Here is an 18,377-nt window from a genome sequence, read left to right as displayed (position 1 = left end):
CTGCCTGACGGACACGGACACCGGTGGCTCTGCCACCCACAGCCACCCGCTTGATGGATCAGAAAGGGTCGAGCACGAGGCTGTCACTGGCAGCAGCAGCCACATGAGGGATGCCCGTGTGGGTCACCCCAAAGCCCTTGCAGATCAGGGTAGCCCCCTTCCAAACCACTCACAGATGCTTCCAGGGGCTACGTCTGCAAGAAAATATAGCCAGTGGCAGCCGCTGCCAGTCCTTCCCACCCGGGCATCTCCAACGCCTTGTTTCCCACCCTCGAGACCGAGGTATTGAAAAGATTTGTTTCTTTTTGTTTGCATTTACAAAATATTTCCACTGAATGACACACCTGAATGAGATGAGAACTCGTGTTCAGAAACAGCAGAAAAGGCCCAGGTCAGGTTCAGGCTGAAGAAGGAGCGGCTTCAGCAATAATGGGGGCGCATAATGGGGGTGTCCAGGTCCAGGGAAAGCCTGCACGTAGCTCCAGGCACAGGGCTGGGCGATGAGAGCTGGTGCTGGGAGGGCAGCGGTGGGATCCCTCCAGCACGCCGAGGAGTAAGCAGCCAGCACAGCCAGCGAGGAGCACGGTGGAAAGGAAAGGGCTCGTGGAAAATTTATCACCGGAAAAAATGCTGAATTGCTTTCCAGGATACTCCCAGCTCCTCTTGATGTGCACAGCCAAGATTTGCTAACACCTTCCAACCACCATCCAAGCACATTCCTGGGGCACCGTGCAGGCCCTCCTGGGGCCTGGAGACCCCCTGTCTTCCCTCCCGTGAGCCCCTTGGCCACCGCACACCGCCCGGCCATCCATCACCACCACTCTGCAAGGCTTCAAACCATTCCAAACACCGCTAAAATTAAAGCCCGACAGCTGACAGCACCCACCAGCAGCTTCTCCGGCGAGTCGCCCGTGGGGTGTGCGTGGGTCTGTGCCAGACTGACGGGGGGAGGATGGGGAGAAAAGGGGGGGGGGAGCGACACGGGGGCTTCCACCGCGCGCACGCAGCGGCGGGTGCCGCGGGCTGGCTGCTGGCTGCGGCAGATGGCGAGCTGTGCTTCGTGCAGGGGGGGCAGGAGCTCCCCGAGCCTCTCGGCTTCTGCTCGCAGCCGCAAAGGCAGCGATTTGCGAGGTGTCACGCTGGCATATGTCGTCACCAGGACGGCGGGCTGATTTCGGGCACCAGCTGGGGGTGGAGGAGCGGGAGGATGCATGGGGGATAGCTGCTGTGCTCGGCATCCCTCTGCTTCGACAGGGCTGGGTCTCTTCACACCGAACTCAGTCCCGGGGCTGTGCACGGCCCCAAGACAGCACAGTACAGCCGGCTGTGTTCCCTGACAGGGTGGGGGCTTGGCTTGTAGCATCACCTTGAGGGCACCTCATATAGGGGCAAACTATGAGATTGAACTGGGGAGCAAGTGGCATTCTGTACAACACCGCAGCAAGCACTACTGGCCACAGCCCTGCACCCCGGACCACTGACAAAGCCCCCCGGTGCTGGCATGCTGTGTGCAGCACCCTCCTGCCAAACTCGCCCTGTCCTGGGCACACCACCCAGGGTCTGTCTGCTCCTCCTGCCAGCCCAAACGCCCCCCTGGTTCCTCCTTTGGTGGCACGGAGAGGGCTGAGCCCCAAGCTGGTGTGGAGGGGAGGCGGGGAGCAGCGCGGAGCCAAGCCCTGCATCGGCCTCCCTGGGCAGAGGGGACAGCTGAGACGTGAAGCGGTTCCTCCCCACAGGCTGCACCCGAAATAGCCGGCCCTGTCAGATCCCTGTCCCCAGCCGTGATGGATTAGCCTCTCCCAGGCACGAGGCAATTTGTTCATTAGTGACATTTACACCTTGTGGCTGCATCATCCGTTGCGGCTCGGTGACACGTGCTCCAGCTGTCAGCGCGGGGCTCGGAGGCAGCATCGCTGCTCTGACGATGCAGCGAGGCTTGGCCTGGGCACCTCAGCTGGGAAATGCCTCCTGCACGTCCCCTTGGGCACGCGCAGCTTGCCCCAAAAGCTTGCTTTGTCCCAGGCCTTCTCCACCCGATGCCCCGCTCCCTCTCCTTGCCTCCAAACACCGCTGCTCCAGCACAGCAGTGTCCTGCCCTGCCTGGCCTCGCGTCTCCCACTGAAACCACCCCACCTGCAAAGCCTCTGAGGGCTGACCCCGTACACCCTCTCTGCAGGCCCCCTGGTCCCGCACAGCCACAAGAGACAATTTTCACACCAGGTTTGGGGAGGGTGAGCAGATCCGCAGCGCGCTGGCCAGGGAGCAGATCCAACAGCTCTCGCACTTCAGGCAGCCGGCAGGGCATCAGCTTCATCTCAAACACAGCTTGCTCCATGCTCTTATCCCGGCTCCCTGCCAGTCACTGCAGCAAATGTGACACTTCGCACCATCCTCCTACAAAAAACAGGTCAGGATTTTCCTCCCACGAGCCACGAGCAGTGCCCCGTCACCCCACAAACCATTCCCTAGGGGAACGGAGGGGCCGTACCAGACCAAAGCCACCAACACAAGCTCCTCTGCAGGGCAGCAGCCCCCAGCAGTGCACATGGGCACCCAGCAGCATGCCCTGCCCCACATCAATACACATTTGGATGTCAAGCCCAGACCTCTATCTAGGTGCAGAGGAGGATTTTAAGCTCCAGCCTCCGTTCCTGATCACCGTACCTCACGGCAAAGCCCCTGCTGCACTATCCAAACCTTCCTGTGGCATCCCTTTTCCACCTGCACTGCACAATTCTAGCTGAGCTGGCTGGAGCAGGGTGCTTAAATCCACACCATCCTCAGAGATTACATTTCTAAAGCAAGGAGCAGCAACCTGAAACACTCTCAAGGCCTCTCAGTCTCATTTCAGTTTGAAAAAGCAGTTCTCATTTTCAAAGTGAAATCCTGGTCGTTTGGGTTTTAGTCGTCACCGCTTTTTCCCCAGCTGGCTCGGCAGTGCCGTGCACGTTGCTTCATCGGATGCCCCAAGATTTTCTTTTCCCCTCCCGTCAGCCCCCAGGGGCAGGCTTTCCCTGGGAAGGCAGGTGCAGCCCAAACAAAACCCGACCACTTCTCCCTGTGCTGAGCCAGAGGGATGGCTGCTTTCAGCTGCTGCTCTCTGCGTGTGCTCTGGAGATGCGTACAGACTCAGCCTTGGGTCTTCCAAACCTTTTCACCCTGACCGCTTCGTGGGCTGCCATCCAAAGCCTGAATTCATGGCATGTCAGCTGACAGCGCTGCTAATGGCCATTGGGACCGTGGGACTGATGCAAAATACTAAGTCATCTCAACACATTCTAGCGAGGCTTTTTTCTTTCACTAATGCGAGTAGCTAAGGTTGCAGAAGCAGCTTGCACTGATGGAGAGTGAAAGAACCTTGTGTGTCTGTGCGTGAAGTTACTTTGCTCTACAAAGTCCACTAAATTACAGTCACAGTAGGTGATCCACCCATTCCCAAAGTTCAAAGGACTGGGGATGGTTCAGGACGGGCACCGATTTCTCGCAAGCTTCGTTTCCCTAGGAGTCTGGAGTTTACAAAAACCAGACGAATGAACAAAAGGCCCCAACAAAAACAGTCTTCATTAGGAGGGGAGGAATAAAACCCATTTAGCAGCAGCTGTGCTTGTTCTCAGTGCTGGATGGACATGCTGCACGTTGTCATGGGCTCCTGAAAACTTGGCAGTTCCTGGGAGTGTTGCATAGGTGGATGATGTACCTGTTAGTAGGGCCTGCCTTGGGGCTGCAGGACGAGGAGCTGGCTCACCTCCACGAGGAAGCTGTCCCTCCCCCAGGTAAGACAGAGGAGGTGAGGAGGGAAGGAAGAAGGGCAGTCCTTGAGGCCATGGGCCTTGCAGGTTCAGTTCTGACCTTGGGACCTCTTTTCGCTTGTGTGTAGCTGCAGTGCTGTGGAAGAAGCCTACTCTCCCAGTGCGGTAGAGGTCAATTCGCTCGTTTTAGCTTGCTTTTGAGGGAGCTGACGAGATCACATCCATTGGCATAACATTTCCCTTCGCGGAGCAGCTGTGGTGGAGGCAGCAGAGCAGAACAATTCAACCCATGGCTTGAAGAGACAGCAGATATTCAACATTCATTCACGTTGGCCAAGTCCCAACATGAACTCTATGCATCAAAGCACCACTGCGGCAGATCAGTTTGGATTCAAGGACAGATCACTCTGGGGAGTTGCTAAGCCATGCTCGCATTGGTACAGTACCGCTGGCTTCAGTAACATTACACTAGGAACGACCACAGCCCATTAATACCTACGCTTAAACCATGCCACGTTTCTGTGATCACACGCATCCCGATCAGACCCACCTTCATATTCACACAGACCTTATTCAAACCACTGAAGGTAAATGGAACATGATTCAAAGCCCACACCATTGTGACTTGTAGCTCTTTGGTGACACAGCTCCTTGGTGCTACTGCAGTATCTCAGACACGTACCCTGCAGCTGCTGCAGCAGAGTAGGAGCACACTGCTCTGCCCTGCTAGAGGTAAGGCAGCATCCTGGTGATATCAGACAGAACTGAAGCCATGATTGGAAAGGCTGGGAGGAGAGCTTAAAAGGTATTATTCTGCACAAGGGCTAATCATCAGGCATGTTGTACTGCCATCAGATGCTACCTAACCTTCTTTGGCTTCCACTTAAACCTCCTCCTGCCTTCCCTCCCCACAGGCATCCACCAGAGTTATTAAACAGCTCTGCAGCCTCTTGAGCACGAATGGAGAAAGGCAACAAAGAGGGCAGGGGTGGGGTGGGTCTCCAATGTGCATTTCTGGGGAAGGTGAAGGAGGGGTTTGTGCTTGTTTGAAGTCAAACAGCAGCTTCCCCAGCACTAACCCTGAGTATTTGCCTGGAGTGTGATTCTGGAAGGCTTGGGGTAGGCCACAGTCTGACACTGCTTCCCCCTGTCCTAATGAACGGCCCCACAGTCGTTCAGCCCAAAAGCCCTCCCCGAAACCTCCCTTTTTGGTGCAGCCTGCGTGGCATTCAGGGGGGGCTCAAGAAGGACCCCCAGGCTGGTCGGTTTCACTGCCTGGCTCTGCATCAGCAAAGTACTGGGCACCATCTGGGAAGCGTCCAGTGTGTGCTGAAAGATGGATAAATGGGTGGAGATGCCCCTTGAGGATCGCCTAATCCAGAGCCCCTCACACATCAGTTCTCTCTAGTTCAAGGAAGCTGGAGAGCTTTTAAGTACTTGACAAGTGCACTGGCAGCAAGAGGAAACACCAAGCAGCCCTGACGCGTTGCCCGGCCGTATGACAGGGTGCAGCAGCGCTCTTCGGGGGCTGTGTCAGCGACACGACGCGCCGGGACAAGGAGCTGGCCGTGCTCCCACTTCCCCTGCCCTGGCGTGAGAGGAAAACCCGCTGGCAAGCGCCGTGCCGAGTCTGACTCCGCGGCCATGGAAAGCTGCAAGGGATGAAGGGCACGTGGAAAAAAGCAGAGCCTTCCGGAGCCTGGGCCTGTGTGCTCCTGAAGAAACCTCATGAGGAAGCCCAAAAAGGGCCAAGGCATGGGCAGATGATGAGGCATGAGGCATCTGCCAGCAGAGCGGTGCAGCTAAGGGATAGGGCACAGACACCCCAGTAACCTGTCCCTATTTGGAGGACTTTCTGTGCCCTAGGGAGCTAGAAGGCCTGCCAAACCTGTGATAAATCCATCTGTCCAACGCACCTTGGAGGCTAGGGATAAAAAGATGAGCCACTGCAGCTGAATGTAAGCAATGTGGAGGAGATTTCAAAGAGAATACGTTGGAAAGGACACACACGCCTCACTAGTGACCCACAGTAGCTCCACTGGCTGAACGTCTCCTGATTCACCAGGACATACAAGCCCACATCACTACCTCCTGAGACTCACCAGGATCCTCAGCATTGGCCTGAGCTTACATCGGGCCCTCGGAGAGAGAAGCACAAGCGCCCAGCAAGCCAAATGTAATCACTGAGCAAGGAAATTCCAGGACAGCCAACAGGGCACTTCTACCCGGCCTGAATTTGTGCCAATGAGAACGAGAACAAAAAGCAGAGGAGGATGTACCCACACCGGAGACCTTGTGCTTCCCTGTTTCCACAGAGGCCCTCTTATTTAAGCCAACATCTAGATCTGGCAGCGAGAGGAAGGGTAGATTACAAGACAGAAGCATAACAGAGTGAGATTTTAAGGGACTTCGCGTTCAAATCACCATTGTTTGGAGTCTAGCCCTTGAGACCCAGGAGGACAAATCAATCCGGGAGGGCAAGAGATGCTGTCCAGGGCATGCAGGCACAGAGCAGAAGAAGGAACAACCCTGGGGGCAAAGCCAAGCCCAGCCTTGCTTGTCTGTGTATCCTGCAGAGATGCAGCGATCGTTAGAGAAGGATCCTGCAATTCTAAACTTAATCCACTAGAGATGATTTTCAAAAGTCAGATGACGTGGTCCCCAAGACCTGGTCGGTGCAGCAATGCAGTGGCGTGACTAGAGAAACAGATCCTTTGTTAACAAGTTGGGAGGAGGAAGAGTGGCTGGATTAAACACAGTGCCTCGCTGTTTGCTGTTATGTCTTGCCCTTCCGATACGGATGTGGAGGCAGACACCAAGCTCGAGTGACCAGGTGCTAATGGACTTGCTCCTGTGACCCACGACACCTTGCTCTCGGATGTCTTCTGCCCCAGCGGATGAGGGAAGCGTGGTGAGGCTGAGAAGTGCTGTCAGGAGAAGTCACTGGCTGCCTTGGCATCCAACTCCCAAAACAGCTGATGGAAAAGGAGACAGCTTTTCTGAGAACAGTGACACGAGAGACCTGGGGACATGCTGATGGAGAAGAAAAGCTGGATGCCCTTGTGCTGCAGGCGCTGATGTAGACTTGGTGACATGAAGGCTCCTTGCCCAGCGCCACCGAGCTCCTTCCTAGCAGGGGACAGCACAGAGCTCCGTGCAGGCCAGCGTGCCCTGACCAGAGCAAGGCAGATAAGAGAGGGAGCTACACAGACCTCACCTTGCTCCTCGCAGCCTGACGCCTCTCTGGAAATACCCCAGTAGTGAAAGCTGCCCAGTTTTAAGCAGGCTCCCCTCTAACACCTCCCCAGGCTCTGTTCTGGTGGCGGACGCCTCCCTGCTGTGCTCCCCACGTCCCCAGCCTGGGGTTCCCAACTCTCCAGCATGTTTTTACATTTCTCCCTCAATGCCCCTCAGAGCTCTCTGCCAAAACCAGGCTGCCAGAAGTCCGCGGCTCAGCCTGCAGCCAGAAACCAGCCTGATTTAGTGCACAACACCCTCTTGCAGACATGCACCACCCTGCTGGCCTACTACCAATGGGTGAGCTGCAGCTGAACCTACCAGAGCCTTCCTTGATGCCTGCCTGAAGCAATCAGGACCCGCTTCAAGGCTGGGGACCTCTGCCAACAGACACACCAGCTATTAGCACGATGCTGTCCCAGCCCCAGCCCCTTCCCCTTCCCCAGCTCACCAGGGGCCTCCCGCTCTCCCTCCAGCTGAGCCCTCCTCCAGCCGGCAGGTCTGTTGCTGTCGCTCTCCGCTCCACCTGGGTCCGCACCTCCATCCCTGCCCGCGCTCATCCCGAGCACACAGTCCTTTGCCCCCGGGATGCTGACCCTCAGAGCTGGCATCCCGAAGCTTCCTTGGGAGCCGTGCCTGGGGTCCTCTGGAGACGATGCCGTTCCCAGCCCCAAGAGCATGTAACAGTCGGAGCATGGTCTAAAAAACAAACAGGGACGGTGGGAAACGGTTGGGGCAGGGGGAAGCTGGATTCATGGTGCTCAGCCTTCTCTCTAACCTGCCCGTCAGCTCCACGTGCCCGGGCACCCTAGGCCTTCAGGCACGGGCAGGTAACGTCGCTCCCTCCACCCTGCGAGGGCTCTGGCTCTGGCGCAATTGGGAGCAGGGCTGACGAGAATGCGGCAGGGTGCTGCCTGGTGGTCGCTGCTTCCTCGGAGCATAAGCCAGCCTGGAGACGGAGCTGGGAGCTGAAGCACCCCCCTCCCTGCAACAGGCCTGTCTTTTCATTCCCCCCTTTGGATCTCGACGCTGCTGAATTATGGTTTTGGGGTTTCTTTTTTGCATGTGGTGGTCGGTCTAGAGTTCTGTGCCATGTCAGGGAGAGCACCATCACTCACCTCCCCAGGAGGTCAGAGCCACCGCTCCGTCCCACCTCGTCCTCCCGGGCCGTCTCCCTCCCCGGCGCTCTTCTCCCCAGATCCTGCGCTGGCTCGGGCCAGGCCATTGGCAACAAGATCCCACTGCCCCCCGCCTTCACAGTGAGGTCTCCACGCAGGACCCGTTGCGGTGGAGGTGACGGTGGTCGTGGTTCAGGCAGCCTTCGTTGCGGTGCACGATGAGGATGGGGAAGTAGAGGGCGTCCTGGTAAGGAGGGGGGTCTTCCTCCTCCACCGTGACCTGGCTGGAGAGGCGGGTCTGCTCCGTGGGGCAGCTCTGCTCGTTCAGGCTCCCGCTCCGGCTCTGCCACAGGCAGCTGCGCCGTGAGCCGTAGAGGCGGCCCAGCGAGAAGCGGCTGCTGCTGAAGGGGATGCGGGGGCTGCCGTTGCAGATGCTCAGGGCACTGCGGGAGAAGATGGAAGAGCTGCTTATAGTCCTGTGGCACCGCTCGCAGTTCTGCCGGTAGCCCCCGTAGCGGCACGCCGAGTAGCTGGTGCAGCCAGACAGCCCCACCAAGTCCATCAGGACCGCTTCCGAGTAGCTGGGCACCAGCTGCTGGTTGGATCGGATGTGCCACTCCAGCTCGGTGCTGTCCACCGTGTTGACGCGGGGCATCCTCCGGCAGAAGGAGCGCTCCTCGGCCGGCGTCACCGCCACATAGTCAAACCCAAAGAGTTTCTCCACGTGGTAATGGACGTAGGAGGTGCGGTACTCATTTAGCACCCGCAGGGGCCAGGATAGGGTCAGCAGAGCAGCCACCCAGAAGACATAGTGGGATACGTACCAAGGCAGGTTGTCTGGGTCGGAAAAGGCCACCATGTATTCCTTGAAGTCCACGTTTTTGAGGTGCATTCCCTCCCTGGCCTCCATGTAGTCATCCAGGCCCTCGTTCTCCGTGAAAAAGCGGGCCCGCTGGGTCAGGTAGGAGTTCTCCGACTCCACGTTGGCAAAGCTGAAACACTTGGTGAAGCGGAGCCGCGTGGCCGGGTAGCTCTCCAGGTCAATGAGGTCCTTGGAGATATCCTTAACTCCGCAGTTGGAATAGTCAAACTCGGCCTCTGCCACGTGGGTGTTGACCCGCTCGTGATACACTTGGGTGGTGGTGTAGGCATCCCCGTTGCGATAGCGGGTCACCTGCCGGGTCCTCCGGACGTAGTGGTAGCTGATGGCCTTCCACCAGATGCACGGGGTGGCCTGCTGCATCCGCTGCACTCGCTCATGCACGCTTTCCACGTCCACTTTGTACTGCAGCTCGTTGCGGGTGTAGCAGTGCCAGCACTCCACCAGGTACACCACGTAGAGCATCACCAGGAAGGCCAGCGGGATGTAGACGTAGCCGTTGGAGCAGGGGCTGTCGTGGTACATCATGGACTTGCCCTTGTAGGCGCTGTCGAAGGTCAGCCGGGTCACCTTGGTGACGTGGCACCACGTCATGGCTCCCATGCAGCCGTACATCAGCAGCGACAGCAGCAGGCATTTCCAGTGGGACTCCCGGCACAGCGACTTGCTGAGAGACTGCTTCACCGGCCGCTGCTGCTCCAGGGGGCCGGGGAGAGGGGGAGAGAAAACAAGAGGAGAGGTCAGTGGGATGAAGCGGCGGGAGGAAGGCGAGCAGGCAGCGGGATGCCCTGGACGGGGAACGGAGCGGGCAGAGGTGCGGGTGGCACAGTGCAGGCTGCTGCCACCCTGGGTGAGACCCCCCTCCTCCGCAGCCCTGGTGGTGGGCATGTCCCACGTCCTGCTGCCCCAGCTCTGCGGGGCGGCCTGGGGCATGCCAGCCCCGCTATCAAGCTCTGCCTTTGTGGTGGATCCCATAAAATGTCCCCCTTCATCAGCAGGGAGCAACTCCTGCCATCGCTACCTCACGGAGGGCCGGCAGGCTCAGCCCGGGCGGGCAGGCAGGCACGGCAAGATGGAGGCTTGTGGACCTCCCCCGCATGCCTCCGCTTCCTGCACTGGTCCCACCAGCACAGCCAGCCCTAACGAAGGGTCATGTCGTCCAGACACTAAACCGAGCCTCAGCTCACTCCCCCTGTGACCCCCCTGCTCACAAGTCTCCCCCCGTCCCAACCACCGCTCATAGTTCAAGTCCAGGTTTCTCCTACCAGGGTGGCATAGGAGGCCTAGGGTGCCTTTAACACAGAGACCTCCTGCAGCAGGAAAGGACTTGGGTAATGGCGATTCTAACAACACCATTCAGCAGCCCAAAGGGCTCCAAAGTGCTTCTGAAGTGCTTTATAAACCACACAAACAGGAAAGCACTCCCCCACAACAGAAAGGCAGCCACCCCTGGGCGGAGAGAAGGTAAATACTGAACAGCATCCTAAAAGGTGTTTGGGCTGGAAGCGAAGAACACCCCCCTAATCTGCAACAGCAGGGAGGGGAGAGGGGCAAGGCAGGGCTGGCAGCAAATGTAATTGCTTGCACTGGGATTCAGATGTGAAAGCCCGTGCCTCTTTCTGGAAGAACTCCTCTCAGGGCTAGGATGATGATCAAGGAGCAGGACTTCAGCAACAGGACTTCTTAAAGAGACTGCACCAGTGCGTTCGCCACAGAAACTATGCAGGGTTTCATAAAAAAATGGGAAACCCTCCACTTAAGGAAACCTTTGTCACACTCTGCAACACCCTGAAGTCTAATGTATCGATCCAGCAGGTACTTGTTTGGTCAATGGTCAATTACCAAACCCCAAGGGAGGACATGCAAAGAGGTTATTCGTTTTCTTATACACGAGACTTCCTCCAGCACAAACACCATCCAACACAGCAATCTCCAAAGGTACGTCCTCAGAGAGGAGGTGGGAAACCCAGCCTTGGGCAGATGCCACAAAGGTCCCTGAGAGGGTTTCAGCTTTGCGTCCCATCTCCATCTGCATGCGGCATGGCTTCAGGCACCCTTCTCTCCTGAGTGTCTGAATTATGCTTGAGCCCAGGTATCCTCTGCAAGTCAATGCCTGAAGGCATCAGAGGCCGTGCTGCCTTGGCCTGAGCTTACCTCTGCCCTTGCAGGGGTAAAGCCAGCTGTAATGCCATCACTGGTGGCAATGATGTTCAAGCCTGGCCTCATCCCTTCTCTGTTCCCGGCTGTGCTCAGCTGGAGAGCCAGCTGGCTCACCGCAGCGCCAGGGCAGGCTCTCTGTGGGTCTCCAGCCCTCTCTTCTCTGTTGAGGCATGGATGATGGGCTGGGGTGCCCTGTCAGCCCAGCACAATTAAAGGAAAACCAGGAAATCCCCAGAGGTGGCTGCCTTCCAGATGTAGCAGCAATGCTTCCCTGTACCAAGCTGCTTCTCCATCAGCCTGCTGCCTTGTTGCCATCAGTCTCTTTATAGCACCTTGGAGCCCTGGGCAAGGATCAGCATCCCCGATGTGTGAGATGCCGTGCAAACGGAAGGCAAAGCAACAAGAGGCACATCCACAAAGCCTGAGGAGAGCAAGAAACGCACAAGTTGGGGTGCCAGGGCTGAGGAGACGCAGAACCCCTGCAGACTATGAGCTTCACAGCCCAGACACTGTCCCACAGCTTCCCAGCCCACTAGATGTTTGGAGCCTTTCATCCAAAGATCCCAAAGGGCTTAATGGATTTACGCTGCCAAACAGGAGGAGGTCACTTTCACTTTTGGCATGAAAAAGAAAATTGTAGCAGCAACCAGAGATCACAAAGCATTGGCAAGCCTAGGAAGTGATCTGGGACTCTTCTTCCCTCAAAAAAGTCCCCCTCACTCTCCTTAAAGAGCCCCTCACCCCTTGGCTTGGTCCAATAGAGTCCCACATGCAATCTTTCCTCCCTGCTCCGTGCCAAAGCCTGGCTCACCCCATGCCAGTGGGACTTCTGCCATGGTGATGAGCAGGGCTGGACCCAGCCCAAGTCTCCATCAGAGATTTTTCTCTTGGAGGCAGCACGCTTCCCTTCCCTGCTGCCCCCAGCAGCCCGCCTTCGATGAGCGGAGCAGGCAGCACGTCAAAAGGGATGGTGACACCAGAAGGGGAACGACGGCACGGCCCTCTGGGGGTCCCAGGCATCAGTGGCACTGAGACCCTGCTCTTTGGCAACCAGCTGAGGGCAGGAGCTGGTGGCAGAGGCAGAGCTGGGGAAGACACAGGGGCTCTGTGGGGTGGCTCTGCCCAGGAGCTGCAGCACAGGCACCCCACCGCCTTCCCAGTGCAACCCACACCTGCAGGTGACGGGGAATGATAGGAACCACAGGAAGAGAAAAGGGAGCAGGGAGAGGAAAGGAGGACACCTAGCAGGAGGAGCTGCCTGTGCTCTGCCCTCCCTGCTCAGGTCCCTGCTGCAGTTATGAGGGTCTGCACGGACCCCTTTGGGTTGGCCAGGCTGCCCAGCCCCAACGCAGCATGGCTCTCCTGCACTGTGCCAGCACCCAGGCAGGTGAAGGTTTCCTCTCTATCCAGCTGCCTTCAGCGTTGCACATCTTCCCCAGCAGCAGCAGTGGTCCCAGCTGTGTGGAAATAAGGGCACTGCTCAGCCAAAGGGGGACAAATGTGTGGGGTCTGAGCAGCGGCCTCAGGGAGATGCAAGCCATATGCTAGCCCTGGGGTATATGTGGGGTGTCAGGGCCTGTATGGAGACAGTGCCTTGCTCAGGGGGGTCTGCAAACAGAGCGTAAGAAACAAAGCAAAGCATACAGCTTCCTCATTTGGCAAACTGGGGAAGGGGCGCCAGGCCAGACGGGAGACAGTTGGGTCTTGGAAAAGCAAATTGCACCTCCTGGTTGCTCCCTGAGCCCTGGCATCCTGCACCGGCTGCCTGGTCCTGCCCAGGAGGAGGGCGATGCTGGCCGTAGCCCTGCAGGGATCCAGGAGGAGGGATATGCTGGCTGTAGCCCTGCAGGGATCCAGGCAGAGCCTGCTGCAGGTACGTACCCGGGGCACGGCAGCAGGGAGGATGATGCAGCCGCGGCTCGCTTCCAGGAACTGTGTTAGCAGGGCTCTAGTCCACTCTGTAGTCTCCTCCTAAGACTACGCAGCATTTAGACACTGCAGCGCTTTTACAGGGCCACGCTAACCCCTGCCGTAAACTGTTTACAATCCAGTTTTGTTCTAGGCTTTTGAGGTAAAACACGTAGACATCGGCTGCGCCGGTGGGGTTTCTGAACGCCGTTGAAGTGCCGATAACAGGGGACACAACCACAGCAGAGACGGAGGAGGAGCCAGCTGCAGAGGCTAATCCCAGTAGGAAATGCAGCATCCCTGCTCCTCTCCCGGGCTGCACAGGGCTCTCGGGAGCAAACAAGCAGCACCAAGGCTTCCCCCGCAGAAGCAGCTGAATAAGGTCACCTCCTCGAGCTCTTCCCCAGCCTTGGAGAAGCCCACAACAGCACACAAGTGAATATGCAGATGAGAAAGCTGGGGACAGGGAAATCCTTTCTGTCCCAGAACGGTGTCACTCAGAGGAGCACGGGCTGTGACATAAATGCCACCATCGCCTGCCTGCTGCAGTCTGACGGAACGAGGCACAAGGCTTGCCCCGCTCGTCTTCTCCCGTCACATAGCACATGTTGGACAGCCCCACCAGGAGCTGACGTTCTCTGAGCGTGTGTGGAAGGCACGTCTGGAAAAGGCCCTCTTGGGCCTCACATGGCATTTGTTTCTGAAATTGCCCCTGAGGTGAAAGGAGATGGAGTCCCACACCTGCAGCTGCTGCTCTGGGGTGGACAGGAAAGGATGGAGGTGATGACTTGTGAGCAGCCGTGAAGTAAGTAGAAATGTCCGCAACACACAGGCCAGAGGCAGCAGAAGAGCAGGCCCCCATCACTGTTAGAGCCAAGAACCTTTGACCTCCTGATATGAAGAGCTGGGGAATCCACCTCTCAATCGTCCCTCAAGGGGACAAACCTGCCCAGAACCACGGCGGCCAAGCACATGGGCAAAAATCCCTTTGTTGCCCCTACCTCTTTGATCCTGTGTCTCTAAGCACTGAACAACTCCAGAAGTCCTTCAAGCTCCACAAAGCTCCTCTCTGAAACAGCCTGAAATCTCCGATTCACACCCAGAACCCTACCGACTTTACAAGGTGGCCCAGGGTTCACGGGGTTGGGTGTCCTGGAGACACCCCTCTACAGGGCCGAGAAAAACAAAACAAAACAAAACAAAACAAAACAAAACAAAACAAACAGAATCCAAAGGCCCGGAGCAGCAACTTGAAGGCCCAGGCAGCTGTCACAGCAGCTTGCAGGAGACTCTGGTGTGACTCCAGAGCCTTGGCGTCCACGGCTGGGCCCTGCAGGTTGGTTTATATCATGCAACAGATTAATAAGCCTTGTCCCCTTTGACCTCAGATCCCCAGAAGAAGGCCGGTGGAGAGGATCCAGTCATCCCGAGGAACCACCACCATCTCCCAAGGCCCTGGACAGGCGCGGGCCACTCGTGGTAAGGAGGGTCCCAGCTATCGCCCCGCTCACCCCCACGTGCCCACAGCCCAGGTTCGGGAACTACCTGCCTAGAAGCAGCAGCTGGCTCGGCCCCAGCCTGGCAGCACTGCCAACTGCAGAGGAAAGGGGAAGGCAGAGCATCTAGGAGCCAGGGAACCCTGCCAGCACTCCGCGCCTGCGGCGGTACCAAGGTCTCCATTTTACACAGCAGCTTGGAAGAGGACTGGTTCCCTCCACCACATCCCACTTGAGCTGCAGGACAAGGGGATTTTTTAGCTTGTTCCCAGGCTGAAGGGCTAGTCCCTTGGCATTTCATCCCCTCCAAAGTGGAAATGAGTTGCTGAGTGAGATTCAGCTCAACGCTGCTAAGTGTAGGTGTATGCATGTGATGCCAAAAGGAAGCAGGAGCTCAGACAGCAAAGCAGCTCGTCTACAGCCTGCTCTGGTTTGCCACTTGCCTTGCCGGGACAGGCTGAGCAGCACCTGAAGCCTTACAGGGCTCCTAGGTATGGTGACCTGAGACATGTCGAGTTGAGGCACCTTCAATAAGGACCGGTCTCATTTCCCGTTTTCCAGTCCCCAGACATCTCTGTAAGGAGAAGATGCCGCTTCCCTCTCCTCCACAGGCTGCTTCATGCCAGTCCGTGATAGCTGCTGGCTGAGGGAAGCGTGCCCTTAGCCTAAACCGTGCGGGTCATGGACTCCAGCCCTTCTGCCTGCTCCCAGGGGGTACGATTATACTGACACCCCGGCTGGCAGCCACCGCAGAGCGATCAAAGCCCAGACAATCTTCTCGTAACCCCTGCGAGGCAGGGGACACCCCAGGCGAGGGACACTCACCCGGGCACTGCCCCTGCTGCTCTTGTTTCATCCAAACCGGCTCTGCGCTGGCACCTCTCATAAGCCAGCACACTCTTGGGCACAGCGCTGATTCACACAAACAGCCGGGACACAGGAGGCAAGGGACCACGTCCCAGCGTGGCACAAGCATGTCCCTGTGCTAAAAAAGCGTCTCACGGGGTCCGTTTGGAGCCCTGGGCTCAGGGGTGGCTGAGCGGCAGCAGGAGACGGGAGCTGAGGCAGAGCCGCAGAGCGGAGCATACAGCATTTGTACAGCTTCCCAGTCCTTGCACTCCAGTTTTCCTCTCCCACAATTATTTCCATCTAAATATAAGTCTGTATATATAGAACAACTACGCGTCTGCATGTATGTTCTCCCGGAGCCGAGGAGGCAGAGAACACCGGGGTTATGCAGCACTTGCTAGCGGCAGCTCCCCAGCAGCAGCAGAGAACAAGCGATGTGCCGGCTCCTGAGCACCCCACCAAGCCGGGACAACTTGGGGGACAAGGACAACACCATCCTCCCTACACTGCCTACCTGCCCTCCAGGACCAGCGGCCCCACAGCACACGGCGGCTCCTCTCAGCGTGGTTGCTGCTTCTCCCCTTGGGACACACGATCTGGGGAACACATAGGGGCTCGCAGCCCTGCCTGCCCTGCGCTGCTCCCCGTGCCCAAAGCACCCCAATCCCTACCCCTTGGCACCTGCAGCCTGGACTCCAGAAAGCCACCAGCTGGGGGGACTGCAGCGCGCCCGGGGGCTGCCCTGTGCCATCCTGGGCCTGGCTCCTCCGCTGGGAGCAGTCCCCAAGTCCCTCCGCAGGGCTTCCCTCACAGTGGTCCCACATTTGTGCCACCCCCCGGCACCCCCCCGCACCCGAGGGGTGAAAGCGGGGTCTCAACCCATCCTTCCCAGGCACAGCGACCTCCTCCTCGCTTGCCCTTTGGGATCTCCCCTCTTCCTTCCCCATCCCCAGCCGCTCGCTACCCCGGCCCCCGTCCACATCTCCCGCCCCCCCATGACCCCCGACCGCGCTCCTCGCACCGCACGACCCCCGAGCGCAATCCGAGCGATGGAGAAGGGGGGCGCGGGCGGGGAGGGGGGCGAGCAGACCCCTGCCCGCCGACCCCCGCAGCCCACCCGGCTCTCCCCACCTGCGGGCTCCGGCGGGGAAGCGAGACCCGCACCGCCCCGCACCGCCCCGCAGCGGGCTCCGCTTCCCCTCGGAGCCCGGCGGCGCGTCCTGCGGGGGGGGTCCCCGAGGCACCCACCCGTCTCCGGGCCGTCAGGGGAGGGGGGCTCCCGGCCTGGGGGGTCCGTACCTGTGCGGGCGCGGCGCGGCGCGGCTAGCGGCCGCCGGGCGCGCCGCGCACAGCCGGCCCCGTGCAGCCGGCTAGGGTTGGCGGTTGTGGGGGCACCTCACCTCCTCTCGGCCCCCCTCCGCCTCCTCCGGCGGCACCGACGCGCTGCTGCCTCCTCCCTCGCCGGCCGCGGCCGCCGAGGCCGGGGGGGACATGGTGGTGGCGGTGGAGGCGGCGGGGGCGCCCCGCTGGCGATGCCTCCGGGCTGGGCGGCGCGGCCCCGCAGCCGCATTATCCCGGCCGCCGCCGGGCGCTGCCCCCCCGGGAGGCGGCGGGGCGGCGGGGCGGCATGGCACCGGCCGCCCACCGGCCCCCCCCGCGGCCCCCGGCCCCGCCGCAGCGCAGCGCCCGCACCCGCGCCCGCGCCCGCACCCGCGCCCGGTGCGGCGGAGGGCGGCGGGCGGAGCCGCGGGGGGAGGAGGGACGGCGGGGAGGGGGGCGCGGGAGGGGGCGGGGGGCCGGAGGGTCACCTTGAGGAGGGAGGGGAGGGCGCGGGAGGGCGCCCGGTGCGGGGCACGGCGCCCCGGGGGGGACGCACCGCCCTGGGACACGCGGCCGCGGGATGGACACGCTGCCGTGGGGCGGACACGTTGCTGTGGGATGGACGCACCGCCCCGGGATGGACACACCACTGCAGGATGGACACGCTGCCCCAGGATGGACACACCACCCTGGGACACACTGTGCCAGGATGGACACACCGCCCCAGGATGGACACACCGCCCTGGGACACACTGTGCCAGGGTGGTCACAGCGCCCTGGGATGGACACACTGCCACAGGATGGACACACCACCACGGGACGCACTGCCCAGGATGGACACACTGCCCTGGAACACAACAGCCCAGGATGGACACACCGCTGCACCTCTCCCCAGCTCATCCCCACCAGAGAGAGCAGTGGGGACCCTCCGGGGGGCTGCAAAAGCTCGGCACTGCTGGCTGGGGAGGGGGCTGCGGGATTTTCCCACGGGCAGCAGCAGCTCCAGCAGGGCCCGGCACATCTTCGGGGGCTTCTCTGCCGGCCCCATATTGGGGGAGCCTGAGGAAGGCCTCAGCACGGGCAATGGGCACTGTCTTCACTGCTGTTCGGGGTCTCCAGCAGGCCCGGGGTGCCCAGCTAGACATCGCGGAGCTGAGTGCGGTGCGGTGCACCCGTGGGCCAGACCCGCTGCCTTGCGCTGCCGGGGGGCAGCTGTGATGCTAACCCCACGGCAGCATCCTCGGGGGATGCACGTGGCTCAGGAAGGGTACGGACTCACCTAGCTCTAGATACTGCAGGGAGAGCCCAGCCTCCCTGACAGTCTTGGGAAAGTGGGCGTCCTCCACTGCCCCAATCCAAACTGGGGGAGAGGATTAAGCTGCAGGATCTGCTGGAAATTGTTTCACTTCTGAGCTCTGAGCCTTGGGTTGGGATGAGTGCTTCGCTCCTGCCTGCTGTGTCTCCTGGGAAGGGAAGGGAAGGGAAGGGAAGGGAAGGGAAGGGAAGGGAAGGGAAGGGAAGGGAAGGGAAGGGAAGGGAAGGGAAGGGAAGGGAAGGGAAGGGAAGGGAAGGGAAGGGAAGGGAAGGGAAGGGAAGGGAAGGGAAGGGAAGGGAAGGGAAGGGAAGGGAAGGGAAGGGAAGGGAAGGGAAGGGAAGGGAA

At 59.5% G+C, this 18,377-nt stretch overlaps 1 protein-coding gene across 2 annotated transcripts; it reads right to left on the bottom strand.

Moving 5' to 3' along the window:
- Window positions 1-94: 94 nt before the first annotated feature.
- TMEM151B (transmembrane protein 151B) lies at window positions 95-16,999 on the bottom strand. Of its 2 annotated transcripts, XR_005818501.1 has the most exons (3): window positions 16,798-16,999; window positions 7,438-9,677; window positions 95-6,724 (listed from the first exon to the last, which is right to left on the bottom strand). XR_005818501.1 is itself a non-coding variant. In XM_040552806.1 (2 exons), the coding sequence occupies exons 1-2, from the start codon at window positions 16,888-16,890 to the stop codon at window positions 8,241-8,243; spliced, it is 1,530 nt and encodes a 509-aa protein (XP_040408740.1). In that variant the 5' UTR covers window positions 16,891-16,999; the 3' UTR covers window positions 95-8,240. The 2 variants fall into 2 exon arrangements, 1 of the variants encoding a protein (XP_040408740.1); XM_040552806.1 differs by having other exon boundaries at window positions 95-9,677.
- Window positions 17,000-18,377: the final 1,378 nt, after the last annotated feature.

The sequence above is a fragment of the Cygnus olor genome, chromosome 3 (genome assembly GCF_009769625.2).
Source record: "Cygnus olor isolate bCygOlo1 chromosome 3, bCygOlo1.pri.v2, whole genome shotgun sequence".
Classification (NCBI taxonomy): Eukaryota; Metazoa; Chordata; class Aves; order Anseriformes; family Anatidae; genus Cygnus; species Cygnus olor.
This window is presented reverse-complemented; position numbering and strand designations above follow the sequence as displayed.